At 43.5% G+C, this 15913-nt stretch overlaps 1 protein-coding gene across 1 annotated transcript in view; it reads left to right on the top strand.

The window, feature by feature from the left end:
• The window catches only part of LOC115150692 (multiple epidermal growth factor-like domains protein 6), an 86973-nt gene that overhangs the window by 13875 nt on the left and 57185 nt on the right, over positions 1-15913 (top strand). Inside the window, exon 4 of the mRNA XM_029694221.1 lies at positions 10837-10950. Within this exon, the coding sequence (XP_029550081.1) occupies positions 10837-10950 (114 nt within the window). The remainder of the gene's footprint in view (positions 1-10836; positions 10951-15913) is intronic.

The following is a 15913-nucleotide window of genomic DNA, read 5'->3' as shown; positions in this document are numbered from 1 at the left end:
CAAGTTAAAACCCACATGGTAGCAAAAACTAACTAGCAGAAATTATTAACAAGTTAGAAATGATTTAAACACACTTTGCTGTAGGCTACTATTCATTAGTTAACCAAAAATCATGTATGTCATATACAATATATTTACCCCACCCAGAATTGTAATCAAAACTTACCAGAAAGCATGAAGTCCTTGGCTCAGACAGTGTAGTAGTGTGGCCTCAATAGCATCTCATTAGTGTGCAAGATCTTGAGAATCAGCTGTACATGTGATGGAAGAGTGCACTGGACATGTGATGGAAGAATGCACTGTGGGTTGCAATTCCAGAGGGTTGCAATTCCATTGAATGGTGGATAGTTTAACCAAAATATGCCACAAGACCTAGAATTGCCTTATGTGTATCCCACAAAAAAGGTTCACTGTTATAAGCTAACTTTTTTTTGATTAATTTAAGTAAAATACCCCAAATTCCCGTGCTTAACTTCTCATGGAAAATTTCCGGGAAAATTCCAGAAATTTACCGGAAAGTTTCTGACCCTTTGCAACCCTAGTCACAACCAACCAACCAGTGGCGACCTGTCATTCAGTGCAGGTGGTGCAGAACCTCACCTATTTTGAGCCCCAACTGTTTAGCTAATATATAATACCAGACACAGTTACTCATTCCAGGGTTTTTCTTTATTTGTACTATTTTCTACATTGTAGAATAATAGTGAAGACATCAAAACTATGAAATAACACATATGGAATCATGTAGTAACCAAAAAAGTGTAAAACAAATCAAAATATATTTAATATTTTAGATTCTTCAAAGTAGCCACCCTTTGCCTTGATGACAGCTTTGCACACTCTTGGCATTCTCTCAACCAGATTCACCTGGAATGCTTTTCCAACAGTCTTGAAGTAGTTCCCACATATGCTGAGCAATTGTTGGCTGCTTTTCCTTCACTCATCCCACACCATCTCAATTGGGTTGAGGTCAGGTGATAGTGGAGGCCAGGTCATCTGATGCAGCGCTCATTCACTCTCCTTCTTGGTCAACTAGCCCTTACACAGCCTGGAGGTGTGTTGGGTCATTGTCCTGTTGAAAAACAAATGATAGTCCCACTAAGCGCAAACCGGATGGGTGCTGCCATTAAGTTACATTAGAAGTACCGATCCAAATTACGTCAAATCACGTTATATCTACAGTAGCTTTGATTGGACTGTCAACATCATACTTTCAAAATCTTAGATGGAAACTAGCAGTCATCATCATGAATCAAGTCGACAATCTACTGGCAAATCCTTTTCAATCGTTGTCATATGAAGAGAAATTACGAAGAGAAATTATAGATAAAATGTATCGGTGCTCGTCGGCCATTGGCCATAAACATTACACAACAAGTTGGAAATCGCAAATTCAACAATGAGTGGTTTGGAAGGAATCGGTGGCTAACTGCTATTCAGTGGATTGGGGGTGTGGTCCAAGTCTGGGTTTAAGGGTCTTTTTTCCAAGCTTAAAAGGATAAACATTCAACACCATGGGCCAGAAAAGGTTGAATACATTGGCCATGCTGTCATTCCAGCATGACTTCTGCCGCATTCAAAACAACTGGAAACTGAACTGGGAAATCTCAGACTTCAGTGAGTTGAAGACAACTGTGAACTGGGAAAAAACAAGCTCCGACTGGGAAAATACATTTTAAACAGTCATCCAATTCGGAATTCCAAGTCATGAACTCTGGCCTCTTTCTAGAGCTCCAACTTAAAGATCACTAACGTCATGATTCGACCTTGTTTTTTTTATGAGTTCACAGTTGTCTTGAAAGCTCCATAAATCCAGAGAATGCCAGACTTTGATGACAAAGTTTGATGACAAAATTTGTCCACGAAGGACCGCCACGCCACATTCCTGTTCAACAAGGTGAGTCCAAAAATGTATTGTATGCTGCTGCATAAATGATGTAATATGCCAGGGAGATATGTATACTGTAGCTAAGAAAGTAATGCTAAGTAAATGTTTTGTAGTAAACTGTTAGTAGCCCATGTATCTCACCCTAATATTTTGGTCTATTTTCCCCTCATAATTTAGCCTACTGTTCTGACTTGGTGGTTTACATGTAGTCTATAGCCTGTTTTAGAGAAGTGTCATCATCGAATATTGTAAGAGCTTTCATTGCCTGCTTATATGTGCCTTTTATTTACCCTACGGTTCTGACTTGGTGTACAGGGAGAATATTGTAAGAACAGCCTATGTTCTGAATTCTGTCGCTGTACATTTCAAAAGTGCTGAATAAATAGTTATATTGACTTTGTCCATCCTAGCTCACTCATTATTGCCTCTTATGCACTGCCAGATAAGGCTCTGATAGCCATGTGTAGCAGTGGTAAGGTTTTGGGACTGCTGTTGTGACTCTGCTGTTGGGACAGCTTTATGTAGGCCTTAACAGTGTGTGGGCACCGTTTGGCACCGTTATAGTCCAATTAAAGTATTGTTTAGTGTTGTGTAGTGGCTTTGCTGGCATGCATATTTTTTTTGTGGGTGTGTTTGCCCCACTAGGATTTGCATGCTTAAATTGCCACTGCAACCAACCCTCGTCTGGGGGCAAGAAACAATGACTATCAACCCAGAGTAGAGAGTCGAACTGCAAATGAACAGAAAATAGTCAAGAAGAAAACATTACAATGAGTCTAAAGATAATCTCCCCAAATCTAATCCTTTGGTGATGGATGGGAGGGTTCTGGGGATCTGCTGGGCTAGGTGCCACGGTAACAGGAGAGCACAGTTTCTCTAGGGCAGTGGCTGAGGCTGGGTTAGCTCTGTTGCTGAGGCTGCATGAGGCGGGCAAGGGGCATAAGACTGGGGCTGGGGGTGAGTCTGCTGCTGGGCCTTGTGCTGAACATCTCTGTGTGGACAGGCTTATCCCCAAGCCAGTGAGACCTGGCAGTGCCCTTTGATGGGAGTTTACAGCCTCTGATCGGCATCGCGTAACCTGCATACTTCAGAGAGCATCCCTGGCAAAGCCCCCGTAAACAGCGTGGGCATCACTATCCCTACCAGTTTTTATCCCCTGTGTCCAGGCCCCGGGACCACCCTGTATGTTGTATCTAGCCTCCTCTCACGCCCGTGGAGCATGCTAATGTCTGGGACAGGCGCTGGTGGGAAGAGGCTGGGATGGGCCGAGGGGGCAAGAGATGATCCCCTGGATGTGCCTTTCAGCAGGGTCTCTTTATGGGGTCCATGCTTTCCTCAAAGACCTCTTTGTCTCTGGTTAGAAGGTTACAGTATTAAATTATCCAGGGAAGCATTAGGCTGTCTGCTCAACCCCTGAGATTTGGTTTGTTTTAAAACACCACACAAAGAAACATCTTAACAGGCATTCCCCAGTGCTGCCCAGTGTCTCCCTCACTAAGTCGCAGGGTTTTGTTTTTCTTCTGCGTGACAATGTCGGCTCTCTTCGACGCACGGCTGGGCTTTTATCTCCGTAACTTAAGACGTGGCAGTACTTTGAGACGGGAAAAACTAATCACCCTTTTCTCTGAGCCATTGAACCAGGATAAAAGGAAGCTCACACCACAATCCACCCTCTCTCGCTCTCACACACTTAGGCCTGTGCTATCTCCAGTGTTCTTCATTCAACGCAATTTAATCTATAGGACAGTGCATTTGACATCCAAGGAGACAGATCAGCTTTTTAGCAGAAACCGTAAAACATACAGCTTTAGTAAAGCCTCTGAAAACTCCAGAGATTGAAATGAGAATGTTGTGCATTAAGATAGTGATTTAGTGTCTGGCATCTGTGAGATGTGTGCGTGCACGCGTGTGTGTGCGTGTGTGTGTGTGTGTGTGATGCGGGTTCCTCTACTCTAATACAAAGTGAATGTAAGCTAATTAGACTAATGACCAGTGGTTATTGTGAGACAATTGAGTGGAATGAAGTCACATCATGTAGAAAAACAGCCCGGCACAGTGATGAGCAGCCATGATAACAGCCCCCTTTCCAACCCTCTGTCTATCCCCCTCTCTCTTCTCCTTTTGGTTTACTTCTATCGTCCTTCTCTCCCCATCTTTCGCCCATATACAGTCCAGCTGTTCACTTTCGCTATGGGCATTTTCCGACTTGCTGGCTCCACTTGTTGAGTTCTCCCTCATCCTCTGCTAAGAGATACTCATATTTTTTAAACATTTGAAATATTTTGTTTTATTGTCACGGCTCCTGCTCTGTCCCTCCCCTTCCTCCCTTTTCCTAGTCGTTCTATTCCCTGCCTTCTAATCCTGATTTCAGATAGTGTGGGACAAGCATCCTATTGACATGACATAGTTGGGATTCTTAGACTGAAGTATCAGATGGCAGATGATAGCCATTGCATGTAATCAAAGTTAACAAAGTTAAAGTGCAGACCTAATGGATTTAGAAGACACCCTCTTTTTCCAGTACATGCGATAAAACCCAACATTTCGGTTGCATAGGCCTGTTTTGACTGAGAATCCTGTAGTGGTGCAAGCAATAGGAACCTTTCCCACAAGGAGTGGGATCTGTGCACACTGACATGTGTTCTAACTGGCTTGTATTCCATTTGCCACTGTTTTCCCAAGTCAGGTGCATATGGAAGTGCATGCAAATGATTCATTTGGTTCGCCCATTGAAATAGGTTTCTTTTTGTGTATTTTGAAAAGCAGCAATTAGCTTGATGACTATCTGACTCTCCTGAGGGTTAGAGTCCTGCTTTTGGTTCAATCCCAATATACCCCCCCCCTTGTTTTCGAGTGTTCCTCGGTGGGGGAGTGGCACTTGAATGGAGCAACTAGTGGTAGGGGGAGCTAAATTCAGGCCTAGGGAATGGGACATCACTGCATCACTCAGCCAACGGATACCAATCAATTAATTGACGACAAGCCTTGTTTTTCACAATGCCTGTACTGGTGGCGGTACTTGCTAATGGTGCTTCTTGAGACTTCCGTCCACATCTCCATTCTAAGGTCCATTCAGAAAGCTAAGTGTTTATCCCCAGCGAGTTGCCGCTGGCTGGAGAATGGACTGGGACGGTCAAGAGTGGAAGTGGGCAGTTATGCTGATTGACGTCAACAATGACTTTTGTGACAGGGGATGAGGAGCAGGGACAATGGCGCCACCAGTTTGAGCCCTCGTTAACTGTTGAATGGGAACTGGCCCCCTTTTGTGGCGGGAAAGACCAGGCTTGCGGATGTACACTTGAAGCAGGCCCAGTAATGGGACAAGGAGATTGGCTGTCCATGGGTGGTCTTTGTGTCTGTGTGGAGAAACACTGCATCCTGGGAACAACTATGTCACTAGTCAAAGACATAAACAAACGTACATAAACAGGCCGGCTGTCCAACCAAGGCATGGCATGGTGTCTCAGTGTCAAAGGGACCAAGCTCATTGTCTTGGGATGTTTTCATTTGGGTTTTACATGTCCATGGTAAACACAGTGTATGAAAAGCAGGAGTGTCAAATGTACCTCAAATATCCTCCTCCACCCATGTGAGTCTAGTATTGGTTATCTTGACACAGTTCGGGGATGTGACCAACACTCCCAGACAGTGAGACATTCTGATCCATTCAGTTTAGCCACCAGGTTTTTCCACTTCACATCCAGTCTGCATATCCTACCTTAAGAGATTTCCCTATTCAGAGAAATCCATCAAATACGTACTAAGATAAGTGATTTAGTATACAGGCTTGAAATATTTTAATGGTAAATGACAAGAGATTTTATGCAAAGCAAGGATAATGACACATTTTTGGAATGGCCTGGAACCATTTCTGAGTGACATTAAAGTTGTTCTGATGACGAGGACCATCTGACAGTGCTGCCCCTGGCCTGGCTTCTGTGACAACCCTTTGCTTTGGCACATGTATCTGTAAAGCAGAACATGCCTTGCTGCCTCAAACTACAGTGCTGCGCTCCGTGCGTATCGATTACTAACCCAACAGTTGGCGGCTGGGGCTTTTGTGCCTAACAATTACAGTAAGTCTGCTCCCCCTCTTTCTCTCACTCTGGGCGTTAAACAGATCGACACTGCCTATGTTGTGATGTGTAGGCCCTGTCAGAGGCTGAGCTGGTGACACCTGCTCCTTGGACTCCAGCGTCCATCCGGTAGCAGTGCGACTCACTGACCTCCCTCTGTGGGCTCTATTTGAGCAAACCTAACGCAATGGTAAATCATAGCGCTTATAGGTTCAGGGGTGTGTCAAACATTTGTGCTATTTTCACAACCGGAATTATGGATGCAGTAGCTGGCGGTGGTGCGAAAGGGCTGGGTTTTGATTAATAAACAAGTTGTGGGTGTGTTGAGGCTTGGCCCCTCACTGGCCAATCAGAACGTGCTCCATGGCTAATTATGTGGTTGCTTCAAGTTATATATTTACGGTCTTTTATGTATTGCGTTGTCATCAACTCTGATTCTAATGTTAGACCATTATAGCCTAGTTTGTTAAATAGCCTGCCCCATATTTGCTAAATATGTTGAACATGTTTGCAGTCCACATGGTTGTAATTGCATTTCTTCAATATGGAAATACTTTGTTAAACACAGGCTATAGCATTCACACTGACATACGGCCTAGGCCTACTGTAAATTATAGTCTGGACATGGACATGCCAAATGTAGTCAATAACCACAATTAAATTCAGTAGGCTATTGATAAGGCCTAGAAAGACTGTATAATTCAAATCAAAACTAAACAACACCTTATTTTAAACAAGCTTAATACAGTTACATGCACCATAATTGCTCCCCGTGGGCAGGGAGGATAGGCTATGCTTGGTTTTTAATCAAATTAAATGAAATGGGGGGGAAACCAATAGTTTTTTGTTTGTTTCAAAATACAAGATTCACCAGCACAAAATGCGCATTTCTGTACCATTGGCACTATACGTCCTGGCTGGATAGACTGCGCTTCTGCTCTCAAAATCCATGCTGTTATTAACTGTGTTACCGTTAAGACCTGCTTTTTGTGGGTCTTAAAACTTCCAATTAGCACTGCACGAAATTGTCACTTTTGCGCTTGTTTTTAGTGTCACACCTCAACTATTGGCACCATGGGTTAGAACTCAAATTATTTTCCAATCGTTCCTTTCCAAACAGAACCCCTACTTTTTTTTGTTCCGTTCCACTGTTCCGACAAGCATAATAAAGTTCTGAACCGTTCGAACTCCAAAAAAGTAACCGTTCATATTGTTCCTTTTCATACATTTTTTATTACCTGTAAAATCAACATTGTTTTTACATTTAGCTCATTATTTTATCCTAATTTACCACAATAATTAGCACAGATAGAGCAGCTTGCTATGGAACAGGAAAGCTGCTCGTTAAACAGATTTAATTGGTCAGATATGTGCAGGCGTGAGATGCGACTGCAATTTCATGGGTGGGGAGATGTATCGCCCTGGCCATAGAGAGGGGTTTTTGTTCTTTATTTTGGTTAGGCCAGGGTGTTACATTGGGTGGGCATTCTATGTTCGTTTTCTAGGTTTTTTTGTATTTCTTTGTTTTGGGCCGTGTGTGGCTCCCAATCAGGCACAGCTGAAGTTCGTTGTTGCTGATTGGGAGTCACACATTCCTTTGGGTTTTGTGGGTAATTGATTCTGTTGAGTGTTTTGCACCTGACAGGACTGTTTGACTGTCAGTTTTCTCGTTTTGTTTTGTGTAGTGTTCTTTATTAAATTAAAATCATGATGAACACTAACTCCGCTGCGCCTTGGTCTACTCTCTCTCCCGACAGCCGTTACAGGAGAGAGCGAGAGACAGGGTTGGACCTGGAGGGGGCATGGCTTGAAGCGCTGACCATCATTATGTGCTGTGAATTGTAATATGTTTAGGCTATTAGTAGCATCATAACTTCACTGAATTACAGAATTATATACTAGAACATAATTAACTGGGTCTCAAGATTTGAAAATAATGGTTCTGTTCTGGAACACTAAAGATCACTTTATTTCCCGGGTCTGGTTCTCTTCCTCTAAATGTTTTGTTATTTTCTGGTTTTCGGTTATTTTCTGTTCCCTCAACCGGTTCCAACCCCTGTTTGCACCCCTCCCACCTCAGCGCAAGTGAGCTGATGTTAGACAGGTAAATTACTGAACCTGGCATTAGGGCTGGAAAATACCAGTGCGCCAGTTTTTACATGACAAAATTGCAAACTGACATGAGTTTTACACTTGCGCCTTCTTAGCGAAAATAGAGCCCTGTGTCTCTGTGGAAGCAGCTAATCCCCTCAGACAAGGTGTCTTTGTAACAGAGTGAAGGCAATCACAGAGACAGATGAGAGTGAGTCTTACGCCGTTCGCCACACTGCACGGCAAGTTAAGGAATTATTTCAAGGGAGATTAAGCAGTGTAAGGGGCAGGGAGTGGGCAGCAAGGGCGGGACAAAAATGCCCTCCCTAGTTAGCTGCCAAAATGTCCATGTCTACCATTTATGGAGGGGGAAAAAGACAATCCCCTTGTTTGCCACTTGTGGCATTTTGGAAACTTCAGGGTTGTTTGACCCCTTGTTTCCTTGTCAGTGGTTTTCTCAGGTCATTAAAGAAGTGGCTACTTGTTAAACATAAAATAATGTTGCTTCCTATAGTCATGTAATTTTGCTCTCAGCACCTCAAAGCCTGGTCAGAACAGCAGTAATCCTACTGTACGCTCTACTGTAGATACAGCAGAATAGTGTGTGGGGACATGAAAGTCACTTTACGATTAGATTACAGGGATATACAGTCATTGATTTCACAGCAAGTTTTCACCAGGTCTTCTGAGCCAGCCTCTTGCAAACTTGCATTGCTAATGGTTACAGTACTTCCAATGGAGATCAGTGACAGAACCATCTGTTTTCTTTAGATGAATTGCTCTATGTTTCCATTTTCCTGTCTCTGTCTCCTCTCCTGCTGATGTCACCCACCTGTGGGATGTGAGTGAGATGAATGGTTGTTCATTATGAAGCTGTCCAGAATTGAGAGGAGCTGCTGTTTCTATGACACACGGCAGTTATAGCTAGAGAAACCACCTGTCGAGATCGCAACATACAATTACATATTGGACATATCCTTAGGCAGAATGTTGAAAGGAAAAATAATTTGGTTTTAATCGTTTTTCGAGGAAGGTATTTATAGACTGCCAAACCCTTTTCTCATTTTGTTGTAGCTTAAAAAAACTTGAATATCTTGTCAATCATTTTTATTGCTAATGTTGAACTGTGCACCACCTCTGATCTTTGGTTGGTATGTCGTTACTACTAATAACGGGCTCATAAATGGCTTCAAAAAGAAGAGGGATTGTGAATTGGTCTTCCAGCTGCCAATTGGATTCGATGAGCAATGAAATGTATTTTGGCAGACACTACATCTCTACACCTGAGGAGGGATGGGAGGAGAGTGGGCATTCCTGCCATGATTGGGTGATTTGTACATCTCTGTCTGAGCCTAGTTCCTGCCAGTGCCAATATGGGTGTGAGCAAACACAAGAGCGAATCCTTCTAAGACTACACCCTGCTTAACTCATGCATGCACACACACACACACACGCACACACACACTAGCTTGGAGGTGAAGGAGAGATAGAATGTGAGTTATGTGACTGTATGGAATGCGATGCCTACACCTCTGTGCTGGATTCACGTGGCTAGACTACCCAGTGGTTTGAGGTGTTTGCTTATTCCCCCCAAGATTCTACAAATTTCACACGTCTTAATGAGAGAAGGAATTTGACTCTGGGGATTTAACCATTCACTGTCCTATATTGATTCACCCTGTGGCTCTCTGCCTCATCTTACACTAATAGTACTGGATGCATGATCTTTGTCTGTGTGGAGACATGGGCCATATGTTCAGTTTCAGGGCAGATCGCTATGTGACCTTACTATACCATTTTTAAAATTTATTTTTGTATTATAATTTTTTTTTTACCCCCCTTTTTCTCCCCAATTATGTGGTATCCAATTGTTAGTAGTTACTGTCTTGTCTCATCGCTGCAACTCCCGTACGGACTCGGGAGAGGCGAAGGTCGAGAGCCGTGCATCCTCCGAAACACAACCCAGCCAAGCCGCACTGCTTCTTAACACAGCGCGCATCCAACCCGGAAGCCAGCCGCACCAATGTGTCAGAGGAAACACCGTACACCTAGCGACCTGGTCAGCATGCACTGTGCCCGGCCCGCCACAGGAGTCGCTAGTGCGCGATGAGACAAGGATATCCCTGCCGGCCAAACCCTCCCGGCCATACCCAACCCGGACAACGCTAGGCCAATTGTGCGTCGCCCCATGGGCCTCCCGGTCGCGGCCGGCTGCGACAGAGCCTGGGCTCAAACCCAGAGTCATTGGTGACACAACTAGCACCTAGTGCCACAGCTAGTGCCTTAGAACTATACCAGTTTTGATAGATGGTTATATGGTATTACATGAGAACGCTCTTGCGTAAGTTCCTTACACATGCCAGTGAGAGAGAGATGGGGGTGGGGGGTTGACTACTGTATGTCCTTTAGCAGAGATTTAGCCTGTTTCTCTCATTGAGGGATAAATCATCTCAGCTGATTCATCCCCCCCCCAATAACATTCAGATTAAGGGTTTTTCACCTGACAATGTGCATGACGTCCACCCTCCTTCTTAAAGGGAGCTAACTGGTGGAGGGAGCCCTTTTGGTGTGGTTTGTGTAACATCAGGAGCATCAAATTCCCTTTGCAATCAGGTGTTAACAGGGCGCTGACGAGGCTCTGATAGAATGAGGTCAAACTGTCCTGGACTGCAAATGTTGACATCCTGTGACAGAACCCAGGTGTTTCTGCTCCTCTCATCTCTTCTCTTTCTTTCTCTCCATCTCTCACCCTGTCCATCCCATCCCGGTGCTGTTCTCCAGCGGTGTGCAGCTACGGCGTGTGCTTCAACGGGGGCCAGTGTCGACAGGGATCCCGCTCCAGCTCCCAGCTCTGTGATTGTCCTGCTGGCTTCAATGGGCCCAGTTGCCAGTATGGTGAGTACAACACTATCTGTTTAATGTAGTTCATACAGTATGTCCTGCTGTTCCTGTCTGTGTCTGTATGTATCTCTGGCCCCCCTCCATCTACTTCCATTATACAAGCCCTGTTGAACTACTTCTACCTTATCACTAGCAGACAGCATTTACAGTATCACACTGTGCTATAATAACAGTGCTTCACACACAGTGAATGAATAGGCAGTAGTAAGTAGAGCAGGCATCTTATGAGCAGGGAAACTGAAAATTGATTGAAACAGAGAGCAGTTTGTCAATTGATTAAAAACACATTTCTGTTTATTTTACCTCAGATAAGTGTTATTATATCAACCCAATCTCTTCGCATTCTCACTGAACTCAACTTGAGTGATCACATTTCCCTACGAATGAATGGGAATCTCCTTACATCAACAGTTGCCATGTTGCCATTATGTTATCAGCAGCAGTTGTGGAAGTCAAGCCGTCGAAGCAGTGCGTTAGTGTGGAGGATGTTGTTGTTTTTCTGATCACTACGCACGACAGGAAATTCCTTCAAGAGCTTGGCTTTCACCAGAGTCGCCTGTCTCTCATACAGTCCAGGACTTCTCAGACACCCTAGATTGGTAGCCGACATCGGCACTCCCCCAAGTTCAAAGGTACAGGAAGTGCAGAACAATAGGAGTCCCCTTTATGAAGTGCCCTAACAAGACCCAGCCCAGTCTGTCTGGGATCTCACAGCTCTCTCACACACCAACAACAGATGACAATCACACAGGGCTTTCCTCTGTAGGGGCAGGTCCAGTACTGATATACTTACTGCAAGCTGTCTACGATGGCTGATCTGATAGCTTCCATCTGTCTGTCTGCTTAAGCTGGAGACTCTGGGAACACACATTCTCAATGAGGTGTGAGCACAGCTGAAGACCATTTGGTGGGTGCTGTCACAGGGCTGAGAGGGACTGAGGTGGTCTGTGGAATATACAGGGCACGCACACACGCACACGCTGTATTCAAACCCCATTGAGATATGCTGCCTGGTAGGAGGAGTAAGATGACCTCTCAAAGGTCTTTAAGGGCCCAGGGTTAACATCTTACATAGTGGTCACAGCTAGATTGTATCTAAAGAACAGTGAAAAGTCCCAGTACAGCATAGACATCTATGTGCTTTGATGTGGTTGTTCAGTGTGAGAGGAGATACAGGCCTCCTGTGATCCTCCCTGTAGCTGCTCATCAGTTAGCCAGACCTGGACTCTGCATCCCAGAGGGCTGTGGTGAGAACGCATACCTCGCTGACAGACATGATGTATTATGGGATGAAGTGTGGAGGCGAGGACCCAGCCCTCCTCCAGCCCTGCTCCCTTTATCCCAGGGCTCTCACTCCACAGCCACCTGACAGAGAAAGGAGAGCCTGCTGCTGAAGACCTGACTCCTTTGTGAAAATGATCCTGGAAAAGGCAGACAATCCAAATCCCATCTTTCAACCTGCTCTGTCTCTTTGTTTGATCAAGCTATTCTGAGCTCAGCCGTGTTCTGTGATTTCACTGGAATACACTCACTGCTTAGTGTCTCTCCTGTCTCTGTGATGGCCAGACATTTTTTTACTCTTCAGCTCTGAGAACAAGGTTGCAGACTGTGAGGGGCCCTCATTTTAATTTTTTATTTTTTATTTCACCTTTATTTAACCAGGTAGGCCAGTTGAGAACAAGTTCTCATTTACAACTGTGACCTGGCCAAGATAAAGCAAAGCAGTTCGACACATACAACAATACAGAGTTACACATGGAATAAACAAACATACAGTCAATAATACAGTACAAAAAGTCTATATACAGTATGTGCAAATGAGGTAGGATAAGGAAGGTAAGGCAATAAATAGGCCATGGTGGCGAAGTAATTTCAATATAGCAATTAAACACTGGAATGGAATGGAATGGTAGATAAGACTGGAGAGTGTGTACTTTGTGTGTTGGATGTATCAGTAAATGGTTAGCCTGGTGTGAAGCAGTGTGTCGCTTGTCTTGCCCATGCTGATCCGTCTTTTGAAGGACAGAGAGAGGGTTAAACATCAGAAAATAATCAACTCAGGCCATTCACAGAGACTCACTGGGGGTCCCCTGGTGCTCTCTCTCTGTCTGTCAGCCTCTCTGTTTAACGTCAGAGGAGACACCAGCAGCTAGCTAGCTATCCCCCCTCCAGCTCCCCTTCCTCACACACACACATAAAGACTTGCTGCCATTGTTCAGGGTGGTGAGTGATAGCTGTCGTCAATGGGCACCCAGGGGCCTACTGTAGCTGGCGGACAGTTATGCAGAAGACCCCCGTCCTTCTATAAGGCTATTAGCCCATGAATGGAGTGGCAGTTATATTGCCATGTGATTGGCACTGAATGGACCACTGGCCTAGGTGCGTGCACTACATTTGGTTCTGGCTGACCTAAAGCAACACTTACAGTGGCAGGAGTTCTACATGAAGAGTTTCTTTCCAAAATGTTATATATCCATTTTCAGAAATGTTGGTAAATTAGCTTTTATTTTTCAATTGGTGTATTTTTTTCACTATCTAATCATGGCATGGTGTTGTTGAATGACATGCATGTATTTTTTATAAATCTATCACTTGATGGTTTCATTTCAGAGAGACAAATAATTTTCCCATGATGTCAAGCAAAGAGGCACTGAGTTTGAAGGTAGGCCTTGAAATACATCCACAGGTACACCTCCAATTGACTCAAATTATGTCAATTAGCCTATCAGAAGCCTCTAAAGCCATGACATAATTTTCTGGAATTTTCCAAGCTGTTTAAAGGCACAGTCAACTTAGTGTACGTAAACTTCTAACCCACTGGAATTGTGATACAGTGAATTATAAGGGAAATAATATGTATGTAAACAATTGTTGGAAAAATTACTTGTGTTATGTCAAAGTAGATGCCCTAACCGACTTGCCAAAACTATAGTTTAACAAGATATTTGTGGAGTGGTTGAAAAATGAGTTTTAATGACTCCAACCTAAGTGTATGTAAACTTCCGACTTCAACTGTATATATATATATATATATATATATATATATATATATATACAGTACCAGTCAAAAGTTTGGACATACCTGCTAATTCCAGGGTTTTTCTTTATTTTTACTATTTTCTACGTTGTAGAATAATAGTGAAGACATCAAAACTATGAAATAACACATATGGAATCATGGAGTAACCAAAAAAGTGTTAAACAAACCAAAATATATTTTAGATTTTAGATTCTTCAGAAAAGCCATCCTTTGCCTTGATGACAGCTTTGCACTCTTGACATTCTCTCAACCAGCTTCATGAGGTAGTCACCTGGAATGCATTTCAATTAATAGTTGTGCCTTGTTCAAAGTTAATTTGTGGAATTTCTTTCCATCTTAATGTGTTTGAGCCAATCAGTTGTGTTGTGACAAGGTAGGGGTGGTATTCAGAATATAGCCCTATTTGGTAAAAGACCAAGTCCATATTATGGCAGTCCGTCATTACTTTAAGACAAAGTAATCCTTCTACCCCCCCCCCCCAAAAGATTTTGATGCACTATTGTAAAGTGGTTTTTCCACTGGATATCTTAAGGTGAATGCACCAATATGTAAGTCGCTCTGGATAAGAGCGTCTGCTAAATGACTTAAATGTAAATGTAAGATCAAAGAACTTTGAAAGTGTCTTCAAGTGCAGTCGCAAAAACCATCAAGCGCTATGATGAAACTGGCTTTCATGAGGACCACCACAGGAAAGGAAGACCCAGAGTTACCTCTGCTGTGGAGGATAAGTTCATTAGAGTTTCTAGCCTCAGAAATTGCATCCCAAATAAATGCTTCACAGAGTTCAAGTAACAGACACATCTAAACATCAACCGTTCAGAGGAGACTGTGTAAATCAGGACTTCATGGACTAATTGCTGCAAAGAAACCACTACTAAAGGACACCAATAAGAAGAAGAGACTTGCTTGGTCCAAGAAACACGAGCAATGGACATTAGACCAGTGGAAATTGTCCTTTGGTATGATGAGCCCAAATATGTGATTTTTGGGTTCAACTGCTGTGTCTTTGTGAGACACAGAGTAGGTGAATGGATGATCTCCGCCTGTGTGGTTCCTACCATGAAGCATGGAGGAGGAGGTGTGATGGTGTGGGGGTGCTTTGCTAGTGACATTGTCTGTAATTTATTTAGAATTCAAGGCACACTTAACCAGCATGGTTACCATAGCATTCTACAGCGATACGCCATCCCATCTGGTTTGTGTTTAGTGGGACTATCATTTGTTTTTCAACAGGACAATGACCTTAAACACACCTCCAGGCTGTGTAAGGGCTATTTGACCAAGGAGAGTGCTGCATCAGATGAACTGGCCTCCAAAATCACCCGAACTCAAACCAATTGAGATGGTTTGGGATGAGTTGGACCACAGAGTGAAGGAAAAGCAGCCAACAAGTGCTCAGCATATGTGGGATCACCTTCAAAACTGTTGGAAAAACATTCCTCATGAAGCTGGTTGAGAGAATGCCAGAGTGTGCAAAGCTGTTATCAAGGCAAAGGGTGACTACTTTGAAGAATCTAAAATCAGTTTAACAATTATTTGGTTACTACATGATTCCATATGTGTTATTTCATAGTTGTGATGTATTCACTATTATTCTAAAATGTAGAAAATATTAAAAATAAAGAAAAACCCTTGAATGAGTAGGTGTGTCCAAACCTTTGACTGGTGCTGTATATACTCTGCCAAGTCTGTCAACGCCAGGCAAGTGGTGCCCTCCTACAAAAACACTATTGGACTTTAACTGCCTTTTAAGTGCTACTTAAGCTGCCATTCACGGGTGTTAATGGTAGCATTCGAGTCATCTAGAAAACTCAAAAGACACTGAGTGTACAAAACATTACATACAATATATATTCAGAACATCCTCAATTCGTCGGGGCATGGACTCTACAAGGTGTCTAAAGCGTTCCACAGGGA

This window comes from Salmo trutta, chromosome 16 (assembly GCF_901001165.1).
Source record: "Salmo trutta chromosome 16, fSalTru1.1, whole genome shotgun sequence".
Taxonomy (NCBI): Eukaryota; Metazoa; Chordata; class Actinopteri; order Salmoniformes; family Salmonidae; genus Salmo; species Salmo trutta.
Note: the sequence above shows the minus strand (reverse complement) of the source record. Positions and strands in the feature narration are given on the sequence as shown.